At 36.1% G+C, this 23,160-nt stretch overlaps 1 protein-coding gene across 2 annotated transcripts in view; it reads right to left on the minus strand.

The window, feature by feature from the left end:
- The window catches only part of palm2akap2 (PALM2 and AKAP2 fusion), a 135,465-nt gene extending 112,517 nt beyond the window's left edge, over positions 1-22,948 (minus strand). The window contains exons 1-2 of one of the 2 annotated variants that reach the window (XM_066711044.1): positions 22,802-22,946; positions 2,383-2,428 (exon numbers count right to left, since the gene is read on the minus strand). In XM_066711044.1, the coding sequence (XP_066567141.1) occupies positions 2,383-2,428; positions 22,802-22,839 (84 nt within the window). In that variant the 5' untranslated portion in view covers positions 22,840-22,946. Of the gene's footprint in view, positions 1-2,382; positions 2,429-22,801 lie in introns of both variants that reach the window. The other variant, XM_066711043.1, reaches the window with a different exon arrangement.
- Between the last annotated feature and the right edge of the window lie 212 nt (positions 22,949-23,160).

Here is a 23,160-nt window from a genome sequence, read left to right on the forward strand (position 1 = left end):
AAGAGAGATCTGGTAGGGAGCTACAAAATGACCCAAATTCTCTTCCAACTTTATAGCATATTCACACAACTGTTACAAGAGAAGAAACTTGAGGACACTGGTCTGCGTTTTTAGATTTCCCACTTGGTAGCCCAGCCCCCTGCATAGAGAGAAGCTGCAGCCAAGGCAGCTGCTGCTAAAATTAGCCGTCCCGTAACTGTTCACCCTGGATAAAGATAAATGGGGGTGAATGGGAAGAGGGGGTTCTGGAATTGAAGTCATCTGTGTAAACACATCAGAATGCTAGCTTAAGGCAGCCAAAGCAGCCCTTAGCCTGAGACTCCCATGTATCAAAATGAAGGCCCCTGAAATTATGAAGCCACTCTGTTAAGGTTTAATTTGAGTAACAGCGGTCAGTTCATTCATTGGCTAAGGCAGAAACCCGCGGATAAAAGTTGGCCATGAGTTTGTCAGTGAGGCAATATACGCCAGCACTGCAAGTCCTTGAAATTCTGGCCAACTTAGCAGTTATTGGTAGTAATAACCCCATAAAAGGATAGAGAGGCTTGGAAACACAATAAAACAACAGTGTTATGGGAGATATATAATTCAGCTTATAAGACAGTGAATCACTCCAACTTTTCATTATGCAGCGTTTCCTGTGGTGGGTTTTATTTTCATGACCATATCATCAGGCCTATGGAGATGAGTACTGATGTCAGTTGTGGTTTAATTGGGGTAAGCAATGCTTTTTGCCGATGGGCATTTCTTTAGATTAGAAAGAAGGATTAGTGTACAGCCTTGAAATGTAGACAAATAACTAGCTGCAGTTTCTTCTTAGTGGTTGTTCTTAACTGGATTGATATATTGCAGTTCTTGGCCCTGTGATGTGTTTAAGCATCCCTTTTTGTAATAATGTTCTTGTTCTTCTTTAATAACATGTAAAACTGCTTTAAGATCCATATGGTCCATACAACATACTTAGTAATATATATATATATATATATATATATATATATATATATATATATATATATATATATATATATATATATATATATATATATATATTAACTATGTGAAATGAAATTCAGTGAAATTAAGTGAAACTGCTTTCAGTACTAAACAATAGTTTACAAAATAAATACATATTGTATAATTAGAAGCATTAACACATAAAGGCTGACTGGTGAGTTTTAGCAAATCAACAGCCTGGGAGCAGCATGGGAATACCTTACAGTATGAAATGCCTATCATCATAGGGGAAGCAGATGTTTGACCTGAATTGGTAGGAACAATGGCATATTACTGATATCCCAGAAAGGCAATGTGTAATCACATTGAGAACAACTGAAGTGAACTCAAAATCATCCCCCATGGTAAAATACTTCTTATAGGCACTTGGGGATTCAAGCCACTCACAGCTAGCAACAAAACATCACTAGAGCTTTTATCACCAGGGTTACCAACGAGACACTCCTTACAGTCCTGTCTCTATTATAGACCTGTAAACTACAGCATAGACCTCAATGTTACTGAGGGCATTTACATATGGGAAAAGCTTTTATGTATATGTATTGTCATAATGCTGCTTCACTTCCAGTGATACTTTTCAGCCTTTATGAAGAAAACAGCCTATATATAAAATTAAAATCCTACTCCTGATTTGGCTGTCTAAGAGATATCCTTATACCTCAATTATTTATGTTTCCCCTAGCAAAGCATCTACAACAGAATTCCAATTCTATACTTAACCTTTAAAATGATCTTTCTCATCCTTCAGCAAGCTAGCATTCACAACTATATTGGCAGAAATTGTTATATTGTTATAGTGGGATAAATGTAGATAAAATGCTTTCAACTAAATTTACTTTTTCAAAGCAAAGGTCACTAGCCATCTAGTCCTCCTATTTATTTACAATTATTTGTTTATTAATATAGCAAAAGTAATTTTCCATCTGTTGCTCTCCACAGATCTATGACTGGGTGCACTACAGCTCACATTGGCGCCAGATTTAGCCTTACTGAATGTTCCCTGCAACTAGTTTTTTTTTTTTTTTTTTTTTTTTTTTTTAATTGCATTTGAATTCCATAGTTTAATTTTGCTTTGTCCAGGTTTCTTGAAAGTAAAACTACCTAGGAGCAAATATGAAAAAAAGAATGAAACTGCTTCTGCCTCATACCACTGTGTAAATAAACGTGTCCTGTTTTAATTAAATCCTTTAATTACCAAATCAGACACACAAATGAAAAATCAACAGGAGCATGTAATGTACAGAGATGAATGAAAACTATCTATCACACATTCAGCCACCAACACAGCTCAGTACCAATCATCAACAAAAGAGTGTGCTCTTAGTAAAAGGCAACTGAGAAAAGAAAAAGAAAAAGCCATTGACTTACTGAAAGGGCTTGGAGCCTTTCCTTGTGTAGTTCAGCCTCTGCCATCCTAGAAATAAGGGGACACAGAAGAAAGGTAGTCACAACCAGAGAACCCAGGAGCTGCCCTGCTGCAGTCAGCGAGTGAGTCAGTGAGTGAGCGAGTGAAAGAGCCGTGAAACCAGCGCTCGCCTGTGGAGTATCCACTCAGTCTGAGGCACTGTGTGCTGAAGGAAGGATCATTTCATTCACTGGCTGGCTGCCTGCTTTCAGCCTGTAAAGCTGCCTGCATTCCCCCTGCTCCTGCTGTCACAGGCCATGTATGTGCACTGCAAAGCAGCTGAGTAGATGGATAGCTGGCATGACTGTCATTTTTTGCTTTGACGTCTCAAGGCTTCATGCTCCTCCTCTGCAACTGGGGTTAGAGGGCACGGGTCTAACATTTGTAGCGTGCTAACGGGAATTGCATGCATGCTAAGTAAGAGGCTAATCAGCAGCTATTAAGAAGGCAAGAAAGGGGGTCTGATTGAGTGTGAGGAATAATAGCAGGATTCCACACACCTAACTGTGAATTTTGTGTTGAGGGAAAGGGAGAATAACACTGTATACACATAGGCTATACTAGAAGGATATCTTTTTAAATAACCTGCCATGGTATATGCTAATCAGTCTGCCATTTCTCACCACCATCCCCTTTTCAGAAATCATGTGGGTCATTTGACATGCAATGACACTTCCACTTAAATACATGTGATTAGTAAAGAAAAATATGAGCTTACAGTTTTATTATTATTAATATTACAACCCTATTATTGTTTCTACAATGTAATTTAAAAAATCGTATTATGAAGAAATTGAAGGTAAACTCAGAACAATATTTCCATCTATGCTTTTCAAGAATAATTTTGGCTTCAACAATGTGGAATGTGTGTATGGTAGCAATACAGAAAGCTGAAATTAGCAAATAACCTGTAATGTATTATTTATACGACTCTCTGATGCAGATTTCTCATAGATTTGTATATTCCATTTTAACCAACTAACATACTAATCATTTAAAGGAAATATTGCTCTTTTAGGAGAAAGATGTGAAAATATATCCCTATGGTCAACAGATTCAGAATAGAAAAGAGTTCTCCCAAAAAGATTTACAGAATGATGGGATGCACAGTTATCCTCCCATCACACCACTCAATCTAAGGAGATTTCATTCTAAAATAATGTTTTCATAAATAATCATGCAGAACTGAGAAAAAAAATAAAACATCTATGAACACAAACAGTAGGACATAAACATTATGAAAAGGTCACAAATGTATATTTTTTATTTGATTATTATATATAGATTATATTAGATTCCACAATGCGAAAAAGCTACTGTTCCACTAACCCAGTCCTTTTTATTCATTAATTGTGAACACATTGACTGTACTAAACCTCTACGTTCAGATTTGTCTTTGGCACAATTAGTACCAGACACCCTGTGTTCCTTCTGGTTCACTGTGACAAGGAGGGGGGCTCAAGGGAAACAGTGCATGGGCCAGTTCAAGTCTTCAAGTCTCGCTGAACCACTCCTGCCGTCTCCTCCCTGCTGACTGGCTCTCCTGCATAGCTCTATTCTGTGCAGGGATATAAAATTCCTTATAAGGATAAAGGCTGTGCTAAGTGTAAGGCAGTCTGCAAGTGTGCCTCCGTGCTGAAATGCTCTAGGGAATGGATAAAAATGCCTTGGAAAAAATTATAACATTATGTTATGGCCAGCTTGTGTGAAGACAATATGAGTATTGTGTACTATTTTTTTAAACCCACAGCCGTTTCTAATTCCTCAGAGCTAGTACTGTTTATTTTTGTAAAAGGGAATTTTTAGTGGGATATTTTGGTTCCAAAGAGGTATATCTAGCCATTCCACTCCAAGGGCAGAATGCTTATCGTGTCTGGGACATAACTACTGGGTCTACACTATGTTTAGTGACAGTTTCACACTTTTACAGATATTGAATAGCTCGATGAGTCAAAATACTGTGACATAATCACTTATGGTGTAATGGGTTAAATGAAATATTAATATGAGAATAGAATTTGTAAACAAAAAGACAATAAATTATATATTTTCTGGTTATGTACCTGCTGATTAGTTCTGTAATAGTAATTAGTTCTGATAATTTGTAATACATTTCTTGAAGTTTATTTAAGATGTATGCCAGAGCTATTTTTCAACTTCTCCCTCTCTCATCCTACTCACAAGGCAGACCGCCAGCTGGATCTCATCTTCTCCAGAGGCTGCTGCCTATTCACTCTCTCCGTGACCCCTCTGGACACCTCAGGCCACCACTTCATCTCGTTCTCCCTTTCCCTCCCCTCTCTCCACCTCATCTGCTAGTACCATCACTTTCGGACAATCTCCTCTCCCTCTCCCCCTTCACATCCCCACATCTCTTCCCGTTTCTCTGCTATCTACTCCTGGATGTACTTTATCTCAAGCTTAACCTTTCCAAATCTGAGTCCTCTTCTTTATCTTCTCCTCTTCATCGTCTACTGATCTCTCCCACACTCTCTCCCTCTACATCTGCTAAGAGTGACTCTTGACCCCGTTTTATCCTACTCCCAGCGCATCTCTTCTCTAATATGCACCTGCTGATTCTTCCTGACCAAAATATGCATAATCTGCCCCTTAATCACTGACTACTCGACTCAGCTACTCATCAAGACTCTGGTTCTCTCCCGCTTTAATTACTCCAACTTTATGAGTAAATAAAAATAATAATAATATTACCAATTTGCTTAAATATATATATCTAAATGGTGAATCAATCCTTTAAAACTTGTAGAAAATTGTGGTCAAGGATATAGAACAAACTATTTCCTTGCCTGAGTTCTCCTGAGTCCTGAGCTAAATCTCATATTACACCTCTGTAATTAACTGTATCATTGCAGAGAGCTAGTTAATCCATAGACATAATGACTTTTATACTGTACAAACTATAGATTCTATCCCCTAACCCTAAACCTAACCCCCCTAAAAAACTTTCTGCATTTTTACATTTTCGAAAAAACATCATTTAGTATGTTTTTTAAGCGTTTTGAATTATGGGGACATTGGCAATGTCCTCATAAACCACAGTTTTTGCATAATGACCTTGTAATTACCAGTTTGTAACCTAAAAAAAGTCCTCGTAAACCACATAAACCAACCCGCACACACACACACACACACACACACACACACACACATTTAGAGTGACCTGATGAGATACATTAAGGTAATATTTGGCTTGTCAAGGTAATAATTTGTTTCTGGTATTATTTCCCTATCCCTTTGTCATTTTCACATATGGCCTTAGGGGAGGTTCTATGATTGATCTGGTAACAGAAAGGACTTGAAAATGAAATACTCTCAGAGATACCTGTAACGGTTACAGTGGTGCAAAATATACAACTTATAGGGCTATTAGACAAGAGGAATAATCACCCAAGTACTACTGAAATACTGGATGTTCATCACAGTTCATAAGAAGTGAATTATGAGCCTTATTACCGTAAAACTTCCAATACTCGCCGGGTCTCAAATAGTCGCTGGGTTGAATTGCATAACCATGTAAACAAAAGTCGTCCGGTTACGCATCTGTCTTGTTTTCAGTAAATATATATAACGTATATTAATAAAAAAAAACAAAAAAAACACCATCACTTGGGTTTTTATTAATTTATTTCTCACTTTAACTATATATATGTATTGTTGTTAATTGCAGTGATTGAAATAACGGTCAATTGCGACAAACAATGCATTAATGAAGTATAATGTTGATGGTTTAGTTTAAAGTGTATTTCCACAGTTTTGTTGAAGTGCTTTTTGTTTATTTAGCGAGAGTTCACACTATATTGAATCTTAGACTGCTAACAGAATTACCGGTATCTTGTTTTCAATCAGTTCACCATCCACTGAATGTGATTTGTTTGAATCTTTGGAAAGCAAATTATTAAAAAATAATAATAATTACAAAAAAAAAAGCCTGGCCTATTAGCCTACTTCTACAATTAAGCAATGTTTCCAGGCTCTTCTTACCCTGCATGAGTTTGTGATGTCTTTTTATTTATGAACGTTTAATACAAAGGCTGGTCTCCTACAATTGCCGGTCTCCAATTGACGCAGGGACTTCTTGCAGTTATTTGGAAAAACGTAGTGGGCATTTAACTGAAGTTTTACGGTATATTTGTATGACAGACTTTCTTAATTTCTTCTCCCAGATAGGCTTGTAATTTTTCCTTGCTCTGTAAAAAACAAAATCCCAAAGTCAAGATTGCACGTAATAATCTACCATTACACCAAATACCATTGTTAATCAATGTGATTATAGCCTACATGTAGCTTTAATCCTTAATTGTATCTGTCTTGTAGTAATACCAGCTTTTAGTCCGATTATGAACACAATTGTGTCTCAAGGGCACTTTTGCTGGTAGGGCTTAAAGCAGCATGAAGTTCTATATAATATTGTGCAACAGCCATGCTGGCAAGAGATCGATTGTCATACACCACGTCACATACTTATGATGCCGGTAGAGCCAAATTAATGAAGTTGTTCAAATATATCAGTTTTCTAAGTATAATTATACTATTATTACACATAGTGTTTGTAAAGGCTATTGGCTCAGCTAGAAATGAAAAATGTTGATTTTCCCCAAGTAATGTAACCACACTTGATAACAGATTCCATGCTGTGAAAATGTATAGATTGTAATTCGCAACCATGTTGTGGTTTCTGGCTTACAAACAGAACAAACTGGAAATCATTTTTAAAGAGCTGTTGTGATGCATCTATTTGAAAATAGTTAAACTTATGTTTTTTTATCAATTCAATATTCAGCACACAAGTGATTATACACACTATTAACTATCATAAAGTTTGAATTTCCAGTAAACTTCGATAACAACGTTTAAGGCCTTGAGTTGTAAAAGTTAGCAATCGCAGATTCATACTATTCAAAACTATTTAATTTATGTAATTTCCAGAAGATAAACATCTAGGCCTATATATTTAAGAACATTTTAACCCGAAACAAATGTTGATGAAAAACGTGAAAGGAATGCATGGATGTGATGTACTGATATGATGACGTTTCTACATCCTACACATAAACACACTTGTTTGTCATGTTTTATCAAAGATTTATTATATAACATAGTGAGATTATCTGGAGTGCATTTTTCTACAGTACAAGTCAGATACAGGAGCTATAATGTGTTTTTTAAGTAGTTGTGGCAATTGTTAAGTTTTATAAGCCATTTACTGGCTTAGGGTTTAAGTTTTACATTTACAATTATTGAAAATTTTCCACTGAATTTATTTCTGATCTCAAAAGTAATATCTCATGAGTCATTTATATTAACTTTTTTTTAATACACATAATTATAAATGACGGAGATGTATAGTTACTGTCACAGTTCAGACACCTTTTGTACATAACTGTGCATGCCCTGCACATTGAGAGCTCTCTCCCTTTTGGTATTGTCCTATTTAAGGTAGATTGATGCGTTATAAATTATTACTAGTTATTGATTTCTAACTGTACATGTTCTTTCTTAATGATTGCTCAATTTCAGTTTACGGTACGTGTTCCTTGTGGTTATTTTAGTAAAATATGTCTTAAAAAACTTGTATTGTTTACTAATTACAGTGTTGGTAAACTCTTCATAACACTGCAGCATATGCGGTAATCCAAACCAAGTGATTCTCTGCACAGACTCTGTTTATTTCACTCCAATGGTCATATATATACTATATATATATATTAGTATTTATACAGGATGTAATACACTACCAATACATAATTTGCTAAGTGATCATTTACCACTTTGAATGAGAGAAACAAGATAAAACATTAAAGTAATATCCACTGGTTTTAGAATGATAAGAGTAGTAGTAATTTTGGTGAAGAACAATGTTGTTTTTTTCCCCCCGCAACTTTATTCTGGTTGTTGCTCATTATCTTCTCTTCTGTAATTCACCATAACCTCATGAAACTACCCAGGGAATATAGAAAATATTTGATGTATGTATGTATTTTGTATTTAATGGAAGTTAAGATCAACAATCTGAAAAAGTGTACAATTATTTTTTTTAACTGTTTCAAATTAAAATAAAAGATATCAACAACGGAGCTGAAAATTACCAGAAGATTCAAACATAATTTCTTATACCTCTTTCTTCCCTTTGATAAAATCCTTTTTTAACACTAAAGGAAATTCCTAACAGTTATCCTCAGACAGTTATCCTGCTGTAATTCTTCACTAATATGGATTACACAGATGTGCTAGTTTTCTGTCTGGCAACTTACTTCATGATATCTCAACTGCAACAGCCCAGTCTCTATAATGGCACAGCATAATGAGGTAACGTTAGCATGTGCTAATGATCAAGTCTGGCTTTAACTTTATAAGTTGCTAAAATAAAGTATTTGCAGACCGAGGCCATGGCCAGCAACTGATAAGGTTACTGAAATGATGGCTGCGATCTGAAATCATTTAGTTTATTTTGTTTTAGTTCATGCATGCATATCAGTGTATTTAAAATATATATTAAAATAACTGTAGATACAACTTTGCAATAGATTATCTTGTAGCCTTCACTAAATATAACCCATACAACATCAGCTTGCAATTTGACCAATGAGAGGTAATTTATGCAACTGATGAGTTTATGGTGAAATTGAATGAAGAAAAGGTGAATATCACAATACATACTGGATATAACCTAAACCGAGAACTTATGTTAGATTATACAAAAACAAAACTGTTTATGTTCCTTTTTTAAAATTGACTTTTTAAACCTCTCATAGGTTAGGATTCCTTTAAATCTACAATATCCATTTATAATACTTTGTTAAATTAGCCTAAGTAAATTAAGAAAAACATGAAATGTCTAAATTCCTATAATCAAAGATCCAAAGGAATATCTAATACATTCTACAACATCCAAAACTTACAAATACTTTTATTATTGTAGATTTGCTCTATCAAAATATATGGGGTTTTGTTGCTGCACTCTATTGTGTTTAGGATGTTCTATTATTACTGTTACCATTTCTAAAGATTAGCTTAATTTTAAACTAACAGCCTGTCTTTCACAACTCAATTTGAAGTCCTTAAATAATAGTTTTATCAGATCTCTCAGGTCGGTGATGAAAAGCCTATCTGACACTCCCCTAACATTTCTCCCAATCATTCGTCACTCATGAAAATAATTACTTCTGGGCTGCTGCAGCATTTCTGGAATTTTCATTGTTTAGTTTTTTTAGTTTTTAGTTTTTAGGTATTTGGACATATAAATGAAGGATGGTGAAAAGAACAGGGTTGAAACATTTTTGTTATGAAAATAAATCTTAAAATAACACAGATAAGACTGAATTTTGAGCTGGTATGGATATGTTAGTATCTTGAAACAAAAACAAAAAAATCACAAACACAGACTAGCATTATTTATGCATTTACTTATTTGAAAAACACAGTTTGTCACCCATTTCAAGAAACATACAGTGCAAAGAATAGAACATGTAACTTCAGTTCTACTTAGTGAAATTAAAATTAGGATAAACATTAAGTGTTAAATTGCTTCAACTGTTTTTAGTTTTAGCATTACATGCATCAGAATATTCTGATCAGATTTTTTTAAATAAAATGCTTAGCAAATCATTTTTAGTAAGATAAGATTACATTATGATAAAGGATAAGCTTTAAGATTTAGGTAGAGTTGTGGGTACTATTTACAGATGTTGATGGCTGCAAGCCAAAGAAGAGTTAAATGATTCATCTTCATAGACCATGAGCAACCCCTTGCGTTTTTCATTTTATTTTACCTGTCATAAAAGCCCTACTGAACCAAGATGTGATCATGGGCCTGATCAAATCAAAACTTTGAACCACCCGCTAACAAAAAACTGCAAACCTGTACATCATAGCTGTTACATTTATGATTAGTAGAAAGTAGCATTTTACTAAAAATTAAGTCACAACTGAAAATAGTTCTGTAGTTTTCTATTAGAGGGTGGGTCAAAGTTTTGATTTAATCCCAGCCCATATCCCCCAATTAAGGGCTAGAACTATTCTGCATCAGTGCATGTTGTAGTGTCCATCTCATTTCAGGTAAATTCAGTATATGGACGTGTCAAGTGCAATACATATTAATGCAGATAGTCCTCTTCCTTCTCCAATTTAGTCAAAACTTTTCTGAACTGAAAATTAGGACTGTCAAAAATGAAAATATTGAAACAGCACAGCCTAGCCTGTTTATAAATCAACTTATTGGCTGACATCAACTAAGGGAGAGGAAATGTCTGGCAGTTCACGTAGCAACTGGAATGAAGCTAAGAGTAACAAAAGCAGGAATGTAGGAGACAGTGGCCCAAGCCTTCAGAAGCAGTTTAAAAGACTACCATCTATCTCGGTATACATATATACACATACATGATATATGTTTACCGGGCATGCTGCCTAATCTTAGCACCTCAGCCGGTGGCCAGCTATTTAATTAATCTGAAGAATAGTGCCCATATTAGTAGGTCTGCATCTGCAAAGGCCTACAACTTTAGTAGTTGGCTTCAAATAAACAAAAATACTTAATTAAACACTTGCCTCTCTTGGCTTTATTTAAACTGGCCCCATACCAGACAATTTTGTACATAAATCTGTATCTGGAGGAGATGAATGTTGCCTCTGTATTTTTGTGTCAGAGGGGTCACTAGATCTTTGTTTTCAGTGCAACCTGAAAGGTGGCCAAAACAATGGCCAGTTATGGACATTATGTAGGCAAAATACAAAAAGATTCAAATCAAACACGAGAAATGCCAGCCTAAACATATATTCTGTATATTCTGAATTTAAGTTCCTGGGGAGGTGTGTTCATTTTATAAAATCAATACTATTTTAGCATATCTAACAAAGATGTATTTAACTAGTTGTAACAGTAATGAAAACTGGTGTGTTAGTTTTGACCACTTCACAGGTGTGCATAAATAATTCTGGCTACTATACTGAAATGATGAAACAATATGTTTGCTCTCACCACCTCTAACAACATTTTTTATTTTATTTTTACACAATATTCCGAGTATAAAGCTTGTTTGTCAATGTTCCTAGATTCATTTAAAAAAAAAAAAAAACTTTTAGAAGAATATTATAAATATGTTTTTTGTCATTTCCACAAATTAACCCTCTTCAAAACAATTTCTCATGGTTCACAAAACAGTTGAAACATTACTTGTATCTATGCATTGAACTTGTTTCCCTAATTCTTGACTAGTGAGGTCTGGCAGGTCCGAACAAAAGAGCATGCAATCTTAACACATATTGAAGAAAACAAAACAAAGATCATATTCCCTTTAAAAAAACCCTCACAGTAGCCCTGTAGTTTGGTCTGACGGTCTGAAGAGAAATAGTATTTCCCTCTCCGTTCTGTCAAACTAACAAGCCATACGTCATCACTTGACATGACGGACAAAAGCAACATTGTTACCCATGCAAAATGACCTCATCATTAAGCCAGTGCTATTCAGTAACACATTCCAGATGTGGAACACGCGCAGGGTGCTGGGAATCCAAGAGCAAATAAATAAACTGGAAAAGGGCCTTTTACCTTTTAAAGTAAAACATTAGGGTCATTATGAACATTGGCTGGGTACTCTTTTGTTTTTTGAAAGCCGGAGGAAATTCCTTTTTACTTTCAGCAGTACACCCAATTCTCAAAGGCTTACTTTGTGCAAACCCTCATATATTTCTCCAAGGACACACCAAGACAGTTATGCTTAAACACAACTCGAGTTATAAACTCAAAGAAACAATAAATCTGACATTCTGTATCTCTTCAAATGTACTTTAACTTGCTGCATAGGTTAGTGGATATCAACACTTGAACTGAAAAATGCACATAGCTTTAAGTTACAGGGTCAAATTTAGTGCCATTTGTTATTTTGCACTTTATAATAGATCTTGATGCAAGAAGGTAAATAAATTAAACTTAAGGTTCCACATAAAACAAATCCAACAAATGATTGCATAGCTTTTCAGCTGCTTCCCTGTGATTTGTTGCTTTCTTTGTTGCTTCAGATATCAGTTTTCTTCCCACCTGTGCAAGATGCTATAGGTTACCCTCACTTTCAAAGTATTATAGTTTCTTGGAGTAACTGGGTGAAATACTAGTCAGCCATATCTCACAGTTCTATGTACTTTTCAAATGGAAAAAAGTAAATGGTATCAGTATAGTTTCCCCACTACAAACAAAGTTTTATCTTCTGAAGTGTATGTTAATGCTGTCATATGTAATGTTAGATTAATTAATATTCATGAATTGGATCATCACAAACATAACTGTTTAAAATGCCCCATATATTATGCATGATCTTGCTCCAACATATTTTCTATGATGATACTGTATCATAATACCCGAAGCACTGTGCCAGAAGCATGTATGACTTGACCTTTATGTTCTTGTACTTGTTGTTATTGATATTGATATACATAAGCAGTTGGATTTCCTTAGTTCATCTATGAATGCTATATTTTTACAATCATCTGTTTTTAGATTTTTTTTTGTAGCTTATCCATATCAACAATATAGAAACAAAAAATAAAAATAAAGATTGACCAGGACCCATATTCATAAAGAGTCTGAGAGTGATAAATCTGTCCCAAGTGCCTGAAATATCTGATTGTGATGTCAATTTGCTCCTACTTTTACTGTTAGGAATAAAGCTATTCATAAAGATTGTTTTTAATAAAAAGTACTCCTAACTCAACCAATATTTAGGAGCCCTCACGAGGTCCCCAAACTAGTTAGGAGTTGGGAGATGGCAGCAATGAGAAAATGGCGTCAGCACACCTTCCGTGAAAGGAGAGGTGTTACAGTGGTGTGATGATGAAGAGTTATTGTGAAGATATAGATTGGACAGAAATTGAATACTGTTTGTTACTGAACAAGTCAGAAATACGGCACTGTCAGCAGATATAAAGGTGGTAACAATGTTGCGGTGACTGGCCACAGGGAAGATGTAGCAATGTTGATTTGGGACCATCATCACAGCAGTCAATAAGCATAACGGCATTAACAGCAACCAAGATCATCCGACAGTTTATTGATTTCCCCACCACTGCATACAAATATCTACAAATCGAGCTAAATTCATAATAAATGATTATGCCTATAGAATCAATGCTAGCCTAATCAATTAATAATCAATGCTAGCCTAAATTCATCAAGGGTTTTATATTACAACCATTCTATATCAGACTATGTTTAACACAAATAAATTAAAAAAATAAGCCACAAAATGATCCACTTATACAAAGCATATATATTTGCGTGTATTTTATTCAATACAGAAAATATCTGAAAAAGCAAATCAGTGTAAAACCTTTCATTAATGTACCAGTGTTTCTGCCTGTGGATAATTGCCTATGTAAAACAGAAGGATTAATAGTGTTAAATTTTAAGAGGTTTTATTTTATGATTGTGATTATGAATGTGAAATTAATCCAGCATTTTAATTCCACATAGCATCTTAACATCCACGTAATGAAGGAATGATGGGGGAACTCTTATTATTTTGTGTCAAATTATAAACAAATAAAATGCTGAGTTAGCTTTGCATATTCATATAGTTGTATTTTTGCTTCTGCTTATCTACAGGTGATCTCGTGTGTCTTGTTTCTTTTTTCACCAAAAAATAAAGAAAATACATCACAGTGAGCTGTATTCTAACCTAAACTGTTGTGAAAAATTGCTAAAAGTTATTCCTAGGATTGCATCCTACTCCCAGCTAAAATTGTGTGTAAGAGATTTTATTACTGACTTCTACCTCCTACTCTGAGTGAGGAAAAATTTTACTCCTAAATTAACTTTTAGCGTGATTCCAAGGAGTAATTCTGAGATGTTTGATGCATACGGGCACAGATCCTTCTATTTGGTTGCATAATGGGTCAGTTAATTAAACAAATGCATGATTGTTGTTCATAACGCTTATATATATATACACACACACACACACAGTACATAAACACACACACATTACTGTGAAAAAGTTGTAGGCGGGTGTGAAAAAATGCTGTAAAGTAAGAATGCATTCAAAAATAGACATGTTAATAGATTATATTTATCAATGAACTAAATGCAAAGTGAGTGAACAGAAGAAAAATCTAAATCAAATCCACATTTGGTGTGATCACCCTTTGCCTTCAAAACAGCATCAATTCTTCTAGGTACACTTGCATAAAGTCAGAGATTTTATAGGCATATAGTCAGGTGTATGATTAAATAATTATACCAAACAGGTGCTAATGATCATCAATTCAATATGTAGGTTGAAACACAATCATGAACTGAAACAGAAACAGCTGTGTAGGAGGAATAAAACTGGGTGAGGAACAGCCAAACTCAGCTAACAAGGTGAGGTTGCTGAAGACAGTTTACTGTCAAAAGTCATACACCATGGCAAGACTGAGCACAGCAACAAGACACAAGGTAGTTATACTGCATCAGCAAGGTCACTCGGGGTTTCCAAGCTCTTTTGAAGAAGCACAAAGAAACGGGCAACGTTTAGGACCATCGACGCAGTGGCCGGCCAAGGAAACTTACTGCAGCAGATGAAAGACACATCATGCTTTCTTCCCTTCGCAATCAGAAGATGTCCAGCAGTGCCATCAGCTCAAAATTGGTAGAAAACAGTGAGACCCTGGTACACCCATCTACTGTCTGGAGAAATCTGGTCAGAAGTGGCCTTCATGGAAGACTTGCGGCCAAAAAGCCATACCGCTGATGTGGAAACAAGGCCAAGCGACTCAACTATGCATGAAAACACAGGAACTGGGGTGCAGAAAAATGGCAGCAGGTGCTCTGATGAGTTTGACTGATGAGTCAAAATTTGAAATATTTGGCTGTAGCAGAAGGCAGTTTGTTTGCTGAAGGGCTGGAGAACAGTACACAAATGAGTGTCTGCAGGCAACAGTGAAGCATGGTGGAGGTTCCTTGCAAGTTTGGGGCTGCATTTCTGCAAATGGAGTTGGGGATTTGGTCAGAATTAATTGTCTCCTCAATGCTGAGAAGTACAGGCAGATACTTATCCATCATGCAGTACCATCAGGGAGGCATCTGATTGGCCCCAAATTTATTCTGCAGCATTACAATGACCTCAAACATACAGCAAAAGTCAATAAGAACTATCTTCAGCGTAAAGAAGAACAAGGAGTCCTGGAAGTGATGGTATGGCCCCCACAGAGCCCTGATCTCAACATCGTCAAGTCTGTCTGGGATTACATGAAGAGAGAGAAGCAACTGAGGCTGCCTAAATCCACAGAAGAACTGTGGTTAGTTCTCCAAGATGTTTGGCCAACTGACCTGCCGAGTTCCTTCAAAAACTGTGTGCAAGTGTACCTAGAAGAATTGATGCTGTTTTGAAGGCAAAGGGTGGTCACACCAAATATGGATTTGATGTAGATTTTTCTTCTGTTCACTCACTTTGCATTTAGTTAATTGATAAATATAATCTATTAACCTATTATTGAAAGCATTCTTACTTTACAGCATTTTTTCACACCTGCCTAAAACTTTTGCACAGCACCGTGTGTCTGTATATACACTCACCTAAAGGATTATTAGGAACACCATACTAATACTGTGTTTGACCCCCTTTCGCCTTCTGAACTGCCTTAATTCTACGTGGCATTGATTCAACAAGGTGCTGAAAGCATTCTTTAGAAATGTTGGCCCATATTGATAGGATAGCATCTTGCAGTTGATGGAGATTTGTGGGATGCACATCCAGGGCACGAAGCTCCCGTTCCACCACATCCCAAAGATGCTCTATTGGGTTGAGATCTGGTGACTGTGGGGGCCAGTTTAGTACAGTGAACTCATTGTCATGTTCAAGAAACCAATTTGAAATGATTCGACCTTTGTGACATGGTGCATTATCCTGCTGGAAGTAGCCATAAAGGGATGGACATGGTCAGAAACAATGCTCAGGTAGGCCGTGGCATTTAAACGATGCCCAATTGGCACTAAGGGGCCTAAAGTGTGCCAAGAAAACATCCCCCACACCATTACACCACCACCACCAGCCTGCACAGTGGTAACAAGGCATGATGGATCCATGTTCTCATTCTGTTTACGCCAAATTCTGACTCTACCATCTGAATGTCTCAACAGAAATCGAGACTCATCAGACCAGGCAACATTTTTCCAGTCTTCAACTGTCCAATTTTGGTGAGCTTGTGCAAATTGTAGCCTCTTTTTCCTATTTGTAGTGGAGATGAGTGGTACCCGGTGGGGTCTTCTGCTATTGTAGCCCATCCGCCTCAAGGTTGTACGTGTTGTGGCTTCACAAATGCTTTGCTGCATACGTCGGTTGTAACGAGTGGTTATTTCAGTCAAAGTTGCTCTTTTATCAGCTTGAATCAGTCGGCCCATTCTCCTCTGACCTCTAGCATCAACAAGGCATTTTCGCCCACAGGACTGCCGCATACTGGATGTTTTTCCCTTTTCACACCATTCTTTGTAAACCCTAGAAATGGTTGTGCGTGAAAATCCCAGTAACTGAGCAGATTGTGAAATACTCAGACCGGCCCGTCTGGCACCAACAACCATGCCATGCTCAAAATTGCTTAAATCACCTTTCTTTCCCATTCAGACATTCAGTTTGGAGTTCAGGAGATTGTCTTGACCAGGACCACACCCCTAAATGCATTGAAGCAACTGCCATGTGATTGGTTGGTTAGATAATTGCATTAATGAGAAATTGAACAGGTGTTCCTAATAATCCTTTAGGTGAGTGTCACATTTTGTCATGTCAGTGCCTCGAGTTATCTACACACCATACATAAGTTATTAAAAATACAAAATTGAAATATCATCATTCAATAAGTATTTGCAAGCTTCATACTTTAAAATGTGAAGTGTGTTCTATTCACTGATCTTGTAAAGATATATTTTGCCATAGGATTAGGCTGATATTTTCCAGTAAACACAGACTTCAATAAGGGTAAGGGATCTAAATTTGTATGTTGGCTTCTTTTGGGATTTTGGTTTTCAGAATGTCTTTTCTCACTGCAGATGTGGATTATAGAAAGCAGACTTTAAGTGTCCAAACTGGAAGATGAACTCCGTTCCCACATATTCTAACATCCCTTGGGCACGCAGCCTGTGACAAGAGATGTTATTGTGAGCTAAACCAATCCCTAAGGCATTTCAGCAAATCTATACCACTACTGGGAGCCAGAGCACAGTGGGTAAGGGGCATAATCTGTATTAGGATTTTTCATTTGCTCAGGACCTATTCTGCTCTTCACCTGAGGCCTGAGCAAAATGGACCACTTGGATATTTTAAACCTTTCTTTACATGTCTCCCACTTTAGCCTGAACTACACTGAACTCTCTTCTAAAACTCTCTTTATTTAGAGGTTACCGCAAAATACATTTTTCAGGGTGAGATCTCACCTCAATCTCAAAGGGAATGTTACATAAGAACTGAGATGACTAACACAGCCACGTCTCTCTGTTTGAAACTGTGCACCAGACAGTTAATTGTATGCATTCCTGGGATGTGAAGGAAATGAAACACAGTTTACAAGAGTAAACTGAAGCTGTTTACAGTATACATAGTTCATTGCTGTTAGACAACTTAAAAATAACTTAATTGTACATAGAACAGAAAAATAAAAATGACTAGAATGTTTTACACTGGGAAGTCAGGAATATTTTCTGCACAACATCTGTGCCAAAATAAATGTGCTGATGGGTTATTGTTCTAATACAACTGAAAACATCTGTTTCTTTAAAAAAGGAAACTATAAATATATAGTTCAGCTCCCAGGGGAGAGTCTCTAGGAAGTGGATTGTCTTTTATCAAGTGGACTGTTGCAATACCATATCACTGACCTTCTGATTCTGGCCTGCTTAAAGCAAACTACTGGGATTGTAAAGGATTTCAAACATCATCTGTAATAGTTCTATCTGTTCAACATATTTTCACAATGCAGTGTGTATGTTTAACTTTTATATATATTTATAAATTTGAGTCTGTGATAGTTACTGCTTTGATACAGCTCCAATATTATACAGTAGCAGCATGATTAGCCTAAATAATCAAAAACAACAGTAAAAAGGGTAGAAAGTCTTGCCAATATAGGCAAATTAAACACTTATAAATCTCACAAAGTTTTAAAATGATATGATGGTGAACCTATCATTCTCTATGAGAATCTGCTTTCAGCATCTATTTACAAGAGCTGGGAAAAGGTTCCTAGACATCATTGTTCCCACAAAATGCAGATTCTCTTTGTTATGTGATAAATTATAAGTAGATACAAATCCAGATTAAAATCCATTGTCACTCGCAACATGTACAAGCAACAATAAAAATACAAATACAACCTACATAAAAAATGTTTGAAATTGTGCAGAAGAATACAGGCTTGGCTTGTAACCTGAACCCTGGGACAAATGTCCAGAGACATTTTAAATCTAGAGGAGGATGAGTTTTCACAGGGGAATAAGACCTGATTTATGAGAACAATTATCATACCTTAAGTTTTGCTTAAGGTAGTACATTTAAAGATTAAAAACTGAAGAAGTGATATTAAGTATTTAGCAGATGGTATGATTAAAATATACAAAAAGAGTCCCACTTAAAATGGAGGGTGTTTAAAAAAAACTTAAATATGGATCTGTCTTTTTAAGTAAATAATTCACATTTCACATCATATCAACACATTTGCACTTCTTCTCAGCAGATAGCATGTAAGCTGAAAAACAGATGTTTTGAAAAATTCTTGGAGCCCATATCACTGCTGGTTTATTCATTGATGAATTAAAGTTCTCATGGCATTTAAGTTAAAAAAAAACTTGCATTAGTAATAATGTCTAAAGTCTCATTTAAAATTCCTTTAAAGAACCAAACCAAACACACACATATAAATGTATACCAAACAAAATATAGTAAAGGCTGATTATCAGGAAATGTGCATGCAAAATAAATCAGCATTTTAATATTATCATGGAAAATACACATTTAAACAACAACAGGATCCACAAATAATAGGTTATTAGTATGAAGAAGTATGAAATGAACTAATGGGAAAATGCAGGCATCTTAAATAGGGGTGTGTATCTTTTCCTCTTACGATTCGATACTGTCACCAATATGAAAAAATAATTAATCGATACAATTTGATTCAGCTTTGAGTCAATTCAATGTGATACAATACATTTTGATTCAATACAATGCGATTTGGTTCAATTCAAAGTGGCTGGATTTAGAAATACATTTAAAATAATTAAATTCACATCATTCTTCTAAGGGATAGAAATTGGCTATTGGCTATATGCAATTATTATGACAACCAATTTAACACATAGCAAAGTACAAGTCTACACATTTATATTCTGAGGTTCTCAAAGGGAAAAAAAGACTGAATACCTGTAGGACTAGAAGATTTCAACCCTAAAGATTTCGTGTGGAATTGACGAATTACAACAATCAAAGTGTTGGCATAATCTGAATTAATTTTTGTTGTTTCTTCTCAGAAACTTTAATTGTCTGTGTTTGTGAGGGCTGTAGGGATTTATTTTTCTTTTTGGGTGGTAAAAAGCAGACGCTATAAAAAAAAAATTGAAATCAAAGTAAAACAGATACAAATTAATGCAAAATCACAGTGTTATTGTTGCTATAAGCATGAAAATAAGAGGCACGCCTGTCCATTTTTGAGTCTTTTTGACGGAGTTCTCAGTCAGTTTGTTTACAATGATTTCAGTGGAGAGACGCTGTGCGAGCCGGGGACTCACAGCGCAGAGCCGAGCAGCCATTCAGTGCTAGTGATTGATATCCCAAGACTAGCTTAAACTTGTTTTCGGCAAGCCATATGTAAGCCATATGCATTTCCCTCTTGAGTAAGTCTGTTACCCAGACATGCAGAGTCAGTATCTCTCTGCATGAGCACAGATTATGTAATTTATTTGACTTACTCTCCCAGTGGTCAGTAGGGAGCATCCATGAAATCAAATTCACCCAATTGTAGTTCAAGGAACTATTGGTGAAGCTGTTGGATTCCAGAGGTCTTTACGAAAAGCTTTTTATTAAACAAACAATTTTCACATGATCTGCTCTCCACATTGCACAGTGCTACTAAAAAGTTGATAATTGATAATTTAATATATTTAGGGAGAGAGTAAATCATGAATGGTGAGTTGCCTTCAATGACACTTAAGTGCTTAAGAGATGCTTGCCAATTGGCTCAAATCAAACTCAGCATTGTGAGACAGTCTCATGTAATACAAGTTTTCAGCTGTGACCCATATATTACAATCCTTCAAAGCTGTGTGCTTACTATTGCTAATTCCACTAAAATTACACCCAGCAACGTGTCTTAAAGTCTTGTAATATCTTTGGATATGGTTGCCATGACCTCATATACCCTAACATTTTATTTAGTAAATATAAAAAAATGTTACTTTACATAAAAGTCATGAGTTCAGACAATAGGGATATGTAGTCAAAGGTAAATAAAGTTTATTTTGGCCTAGACTCTCTTAACTAAGGGAATCATGACCTGATCATGGGGACGAGGCCAAGGAGCTGTTGCAAAGGCAGTGTTTGGGGTGGAGGAGGGATGGAAAGCGACGAATACTTATGCTTGGGAAGGCAGAAGTCAGGTGCAAGATTGGGGTTATCCTCCTCCTGAACCTCAGTTTAAAACCCCATTAATCTGTTGCTATAGTTGTCACCAGGTTTTCTTAAATTAATGGTACATTGTAAAATAAATGTTTTTCATTTCTGTGACCTCCCAGCAGATTAGGAACACATAATGTAAAAAAAAACAAAAAAAACATAAGCCCTCTCTGCATAGGGGAACAAGGAAAGCCCAGCTGTAATGTATTACACTTCGAGAATTATATGGAGAAATTATGTCATTGTTTTGGTTTTCAAACGGTTTGTGCTTCAGTTTACAAGAGTAATAAATCACAGACAGAAGTGTATTTTTGTGTTTTGTGTTAGTGTAAAGAGTTTACAGTATGGTAACAAGCATAGTAAGTGGTCTTAAAGGCATGACACCCCAAAAAGACTTCATAGCAGAGATTCTCTTTAGATAGTGAGGTTTTAGCAACTTCATTTTATTCATTTTCTTACAAAGTGAGTATACTACAGAGTTGGCGCTAAAGCTGAAAGAATTAGTCATGTTAGCTAGAAATCCACTGTTAATAGTCTATCTGAAGCTTCTTATTTTCAGGGTCATGCGTAACAGGTGTACATGACCTTTGCATCCAAACATGATAACATTTTCAGGCACTCACAAAAACAATGAAGATGATGACGATGATTATGATTGTAGCAGTAGCATATAACTCTCAAAAATAAACTGCAACAATGGCAGAACTGCACCTATTTTGCATTACTATTTATTAACTTCAGATCTCCTACAAAATGCTAATTAAGCACATGGCCACATATTTAACACAGGCTTGAAAACATCAACTAGAGAAATCTCAAGATAAATATGAAATAAAAGGCATGAATTTTACCTTCCTGTTTGCGCCATAGCTGTTGTTCTGGCACATCCCTATAATGCAGTTCCCGAGCTGTTAAATTTTGTCAATGCTGTCATTAATCTATTTACTGCCACAGAGACCAAGCTGGCAGTGGACATACTATGGCATGGCAGTGTATGAGAAATTCCAGATTACTGCTCCCGAGAGGAGTAAATGAGGAACATGCTAGTCAAGGCCGTTTTTTATATGAACGATGTGATATACTGTATACAATATTTAAATCTACACACACCGATTTAGAATTGGCAATAAAGGAACTGTATCTGATGAGAATCTGCAGTCAATAAAATTACCTAATGCCACAAAGGGGTAAGAAAACAAGCTTTTAAATGATTAATTAGGTTTGTGTGTGTTTATGTGTTTAGAAAAAAACAACCCATAATTAAATAACTGATTAATGATTTATCAAGCACACAAACACAAAATGACCCCCTCTCTCCCATTCTTTTTTTTTGCTGCAGATCCAGCAGACAACACCCTAAAAACAACAGAGCATCTTTCTCTCCTGCTTTCTACACAGCCCTGTGCATGTAAAGAGACAGACTAAAACAGATCCTGCTGCATCATCATAGACAGCAAAGAAATGCATTCAGAAAGACCTGACTCTAAACTGGCACTTAACCTACAGAAATGGAATGCAGTTTATGAATAATACACCAAAAAAAGAACTTGAACATATATGTAGGCAACAACTGAGTAGCAAAAGGCTAAAATATTTAGCAGAAAACCCGGTCTCTGTAGGAGCAATTGCTACAGAAACAGCCCCCAACACTGCATCTGCTAAGCTAGCATCACCATGGTAACCTTCCAATGATAGTAATGCAGGCAATACATTAAACAAAAAAAATATTGATACTTACTCTAATGCTTGGGGTTTCCTCCGTAGAGGTGTGCCCATGATGGAAGCTTTCAATTGATATTCCTGAACAGCTTTGAAGATGCCTTTCCCCCAGAAAGATCTTCCTTCCTCCCAATTCAACACCACACAAGATGTTAGTTAGCAGTCTGCATCTCTCAGCATAGCCTGCTGGAGGTGGGGGGGGGTATTAATGTGGAGTGGTGGGGGGGTGACATAAAATGGGTATTAATTGGTTAATGTCTTTCTGTATTGGTAAAAACAATAATAGCCTAACCTTGACTGTTTCATTCGCTGTGCTGTGAAAGAGAGAAGGGGAGGGGCAGGGTGGATCACCTTAAAGAAATCAGAGAGGCTGCAGAA

This window comes from Amia ocellicauda, chromosome 8, assembly GCF_036373705.1.
Source record: "Amia ocellicauda isolate fAmiCal2 chromosome 8, fAmiCal2.hap1, whole genome shotgun sequence".
Lineage (NCBI taxonomy): Eukaryota > Metazoa > Chordata > Actinopteri > Amiiformes > Amiidae > Amia > Amia ocellicauda.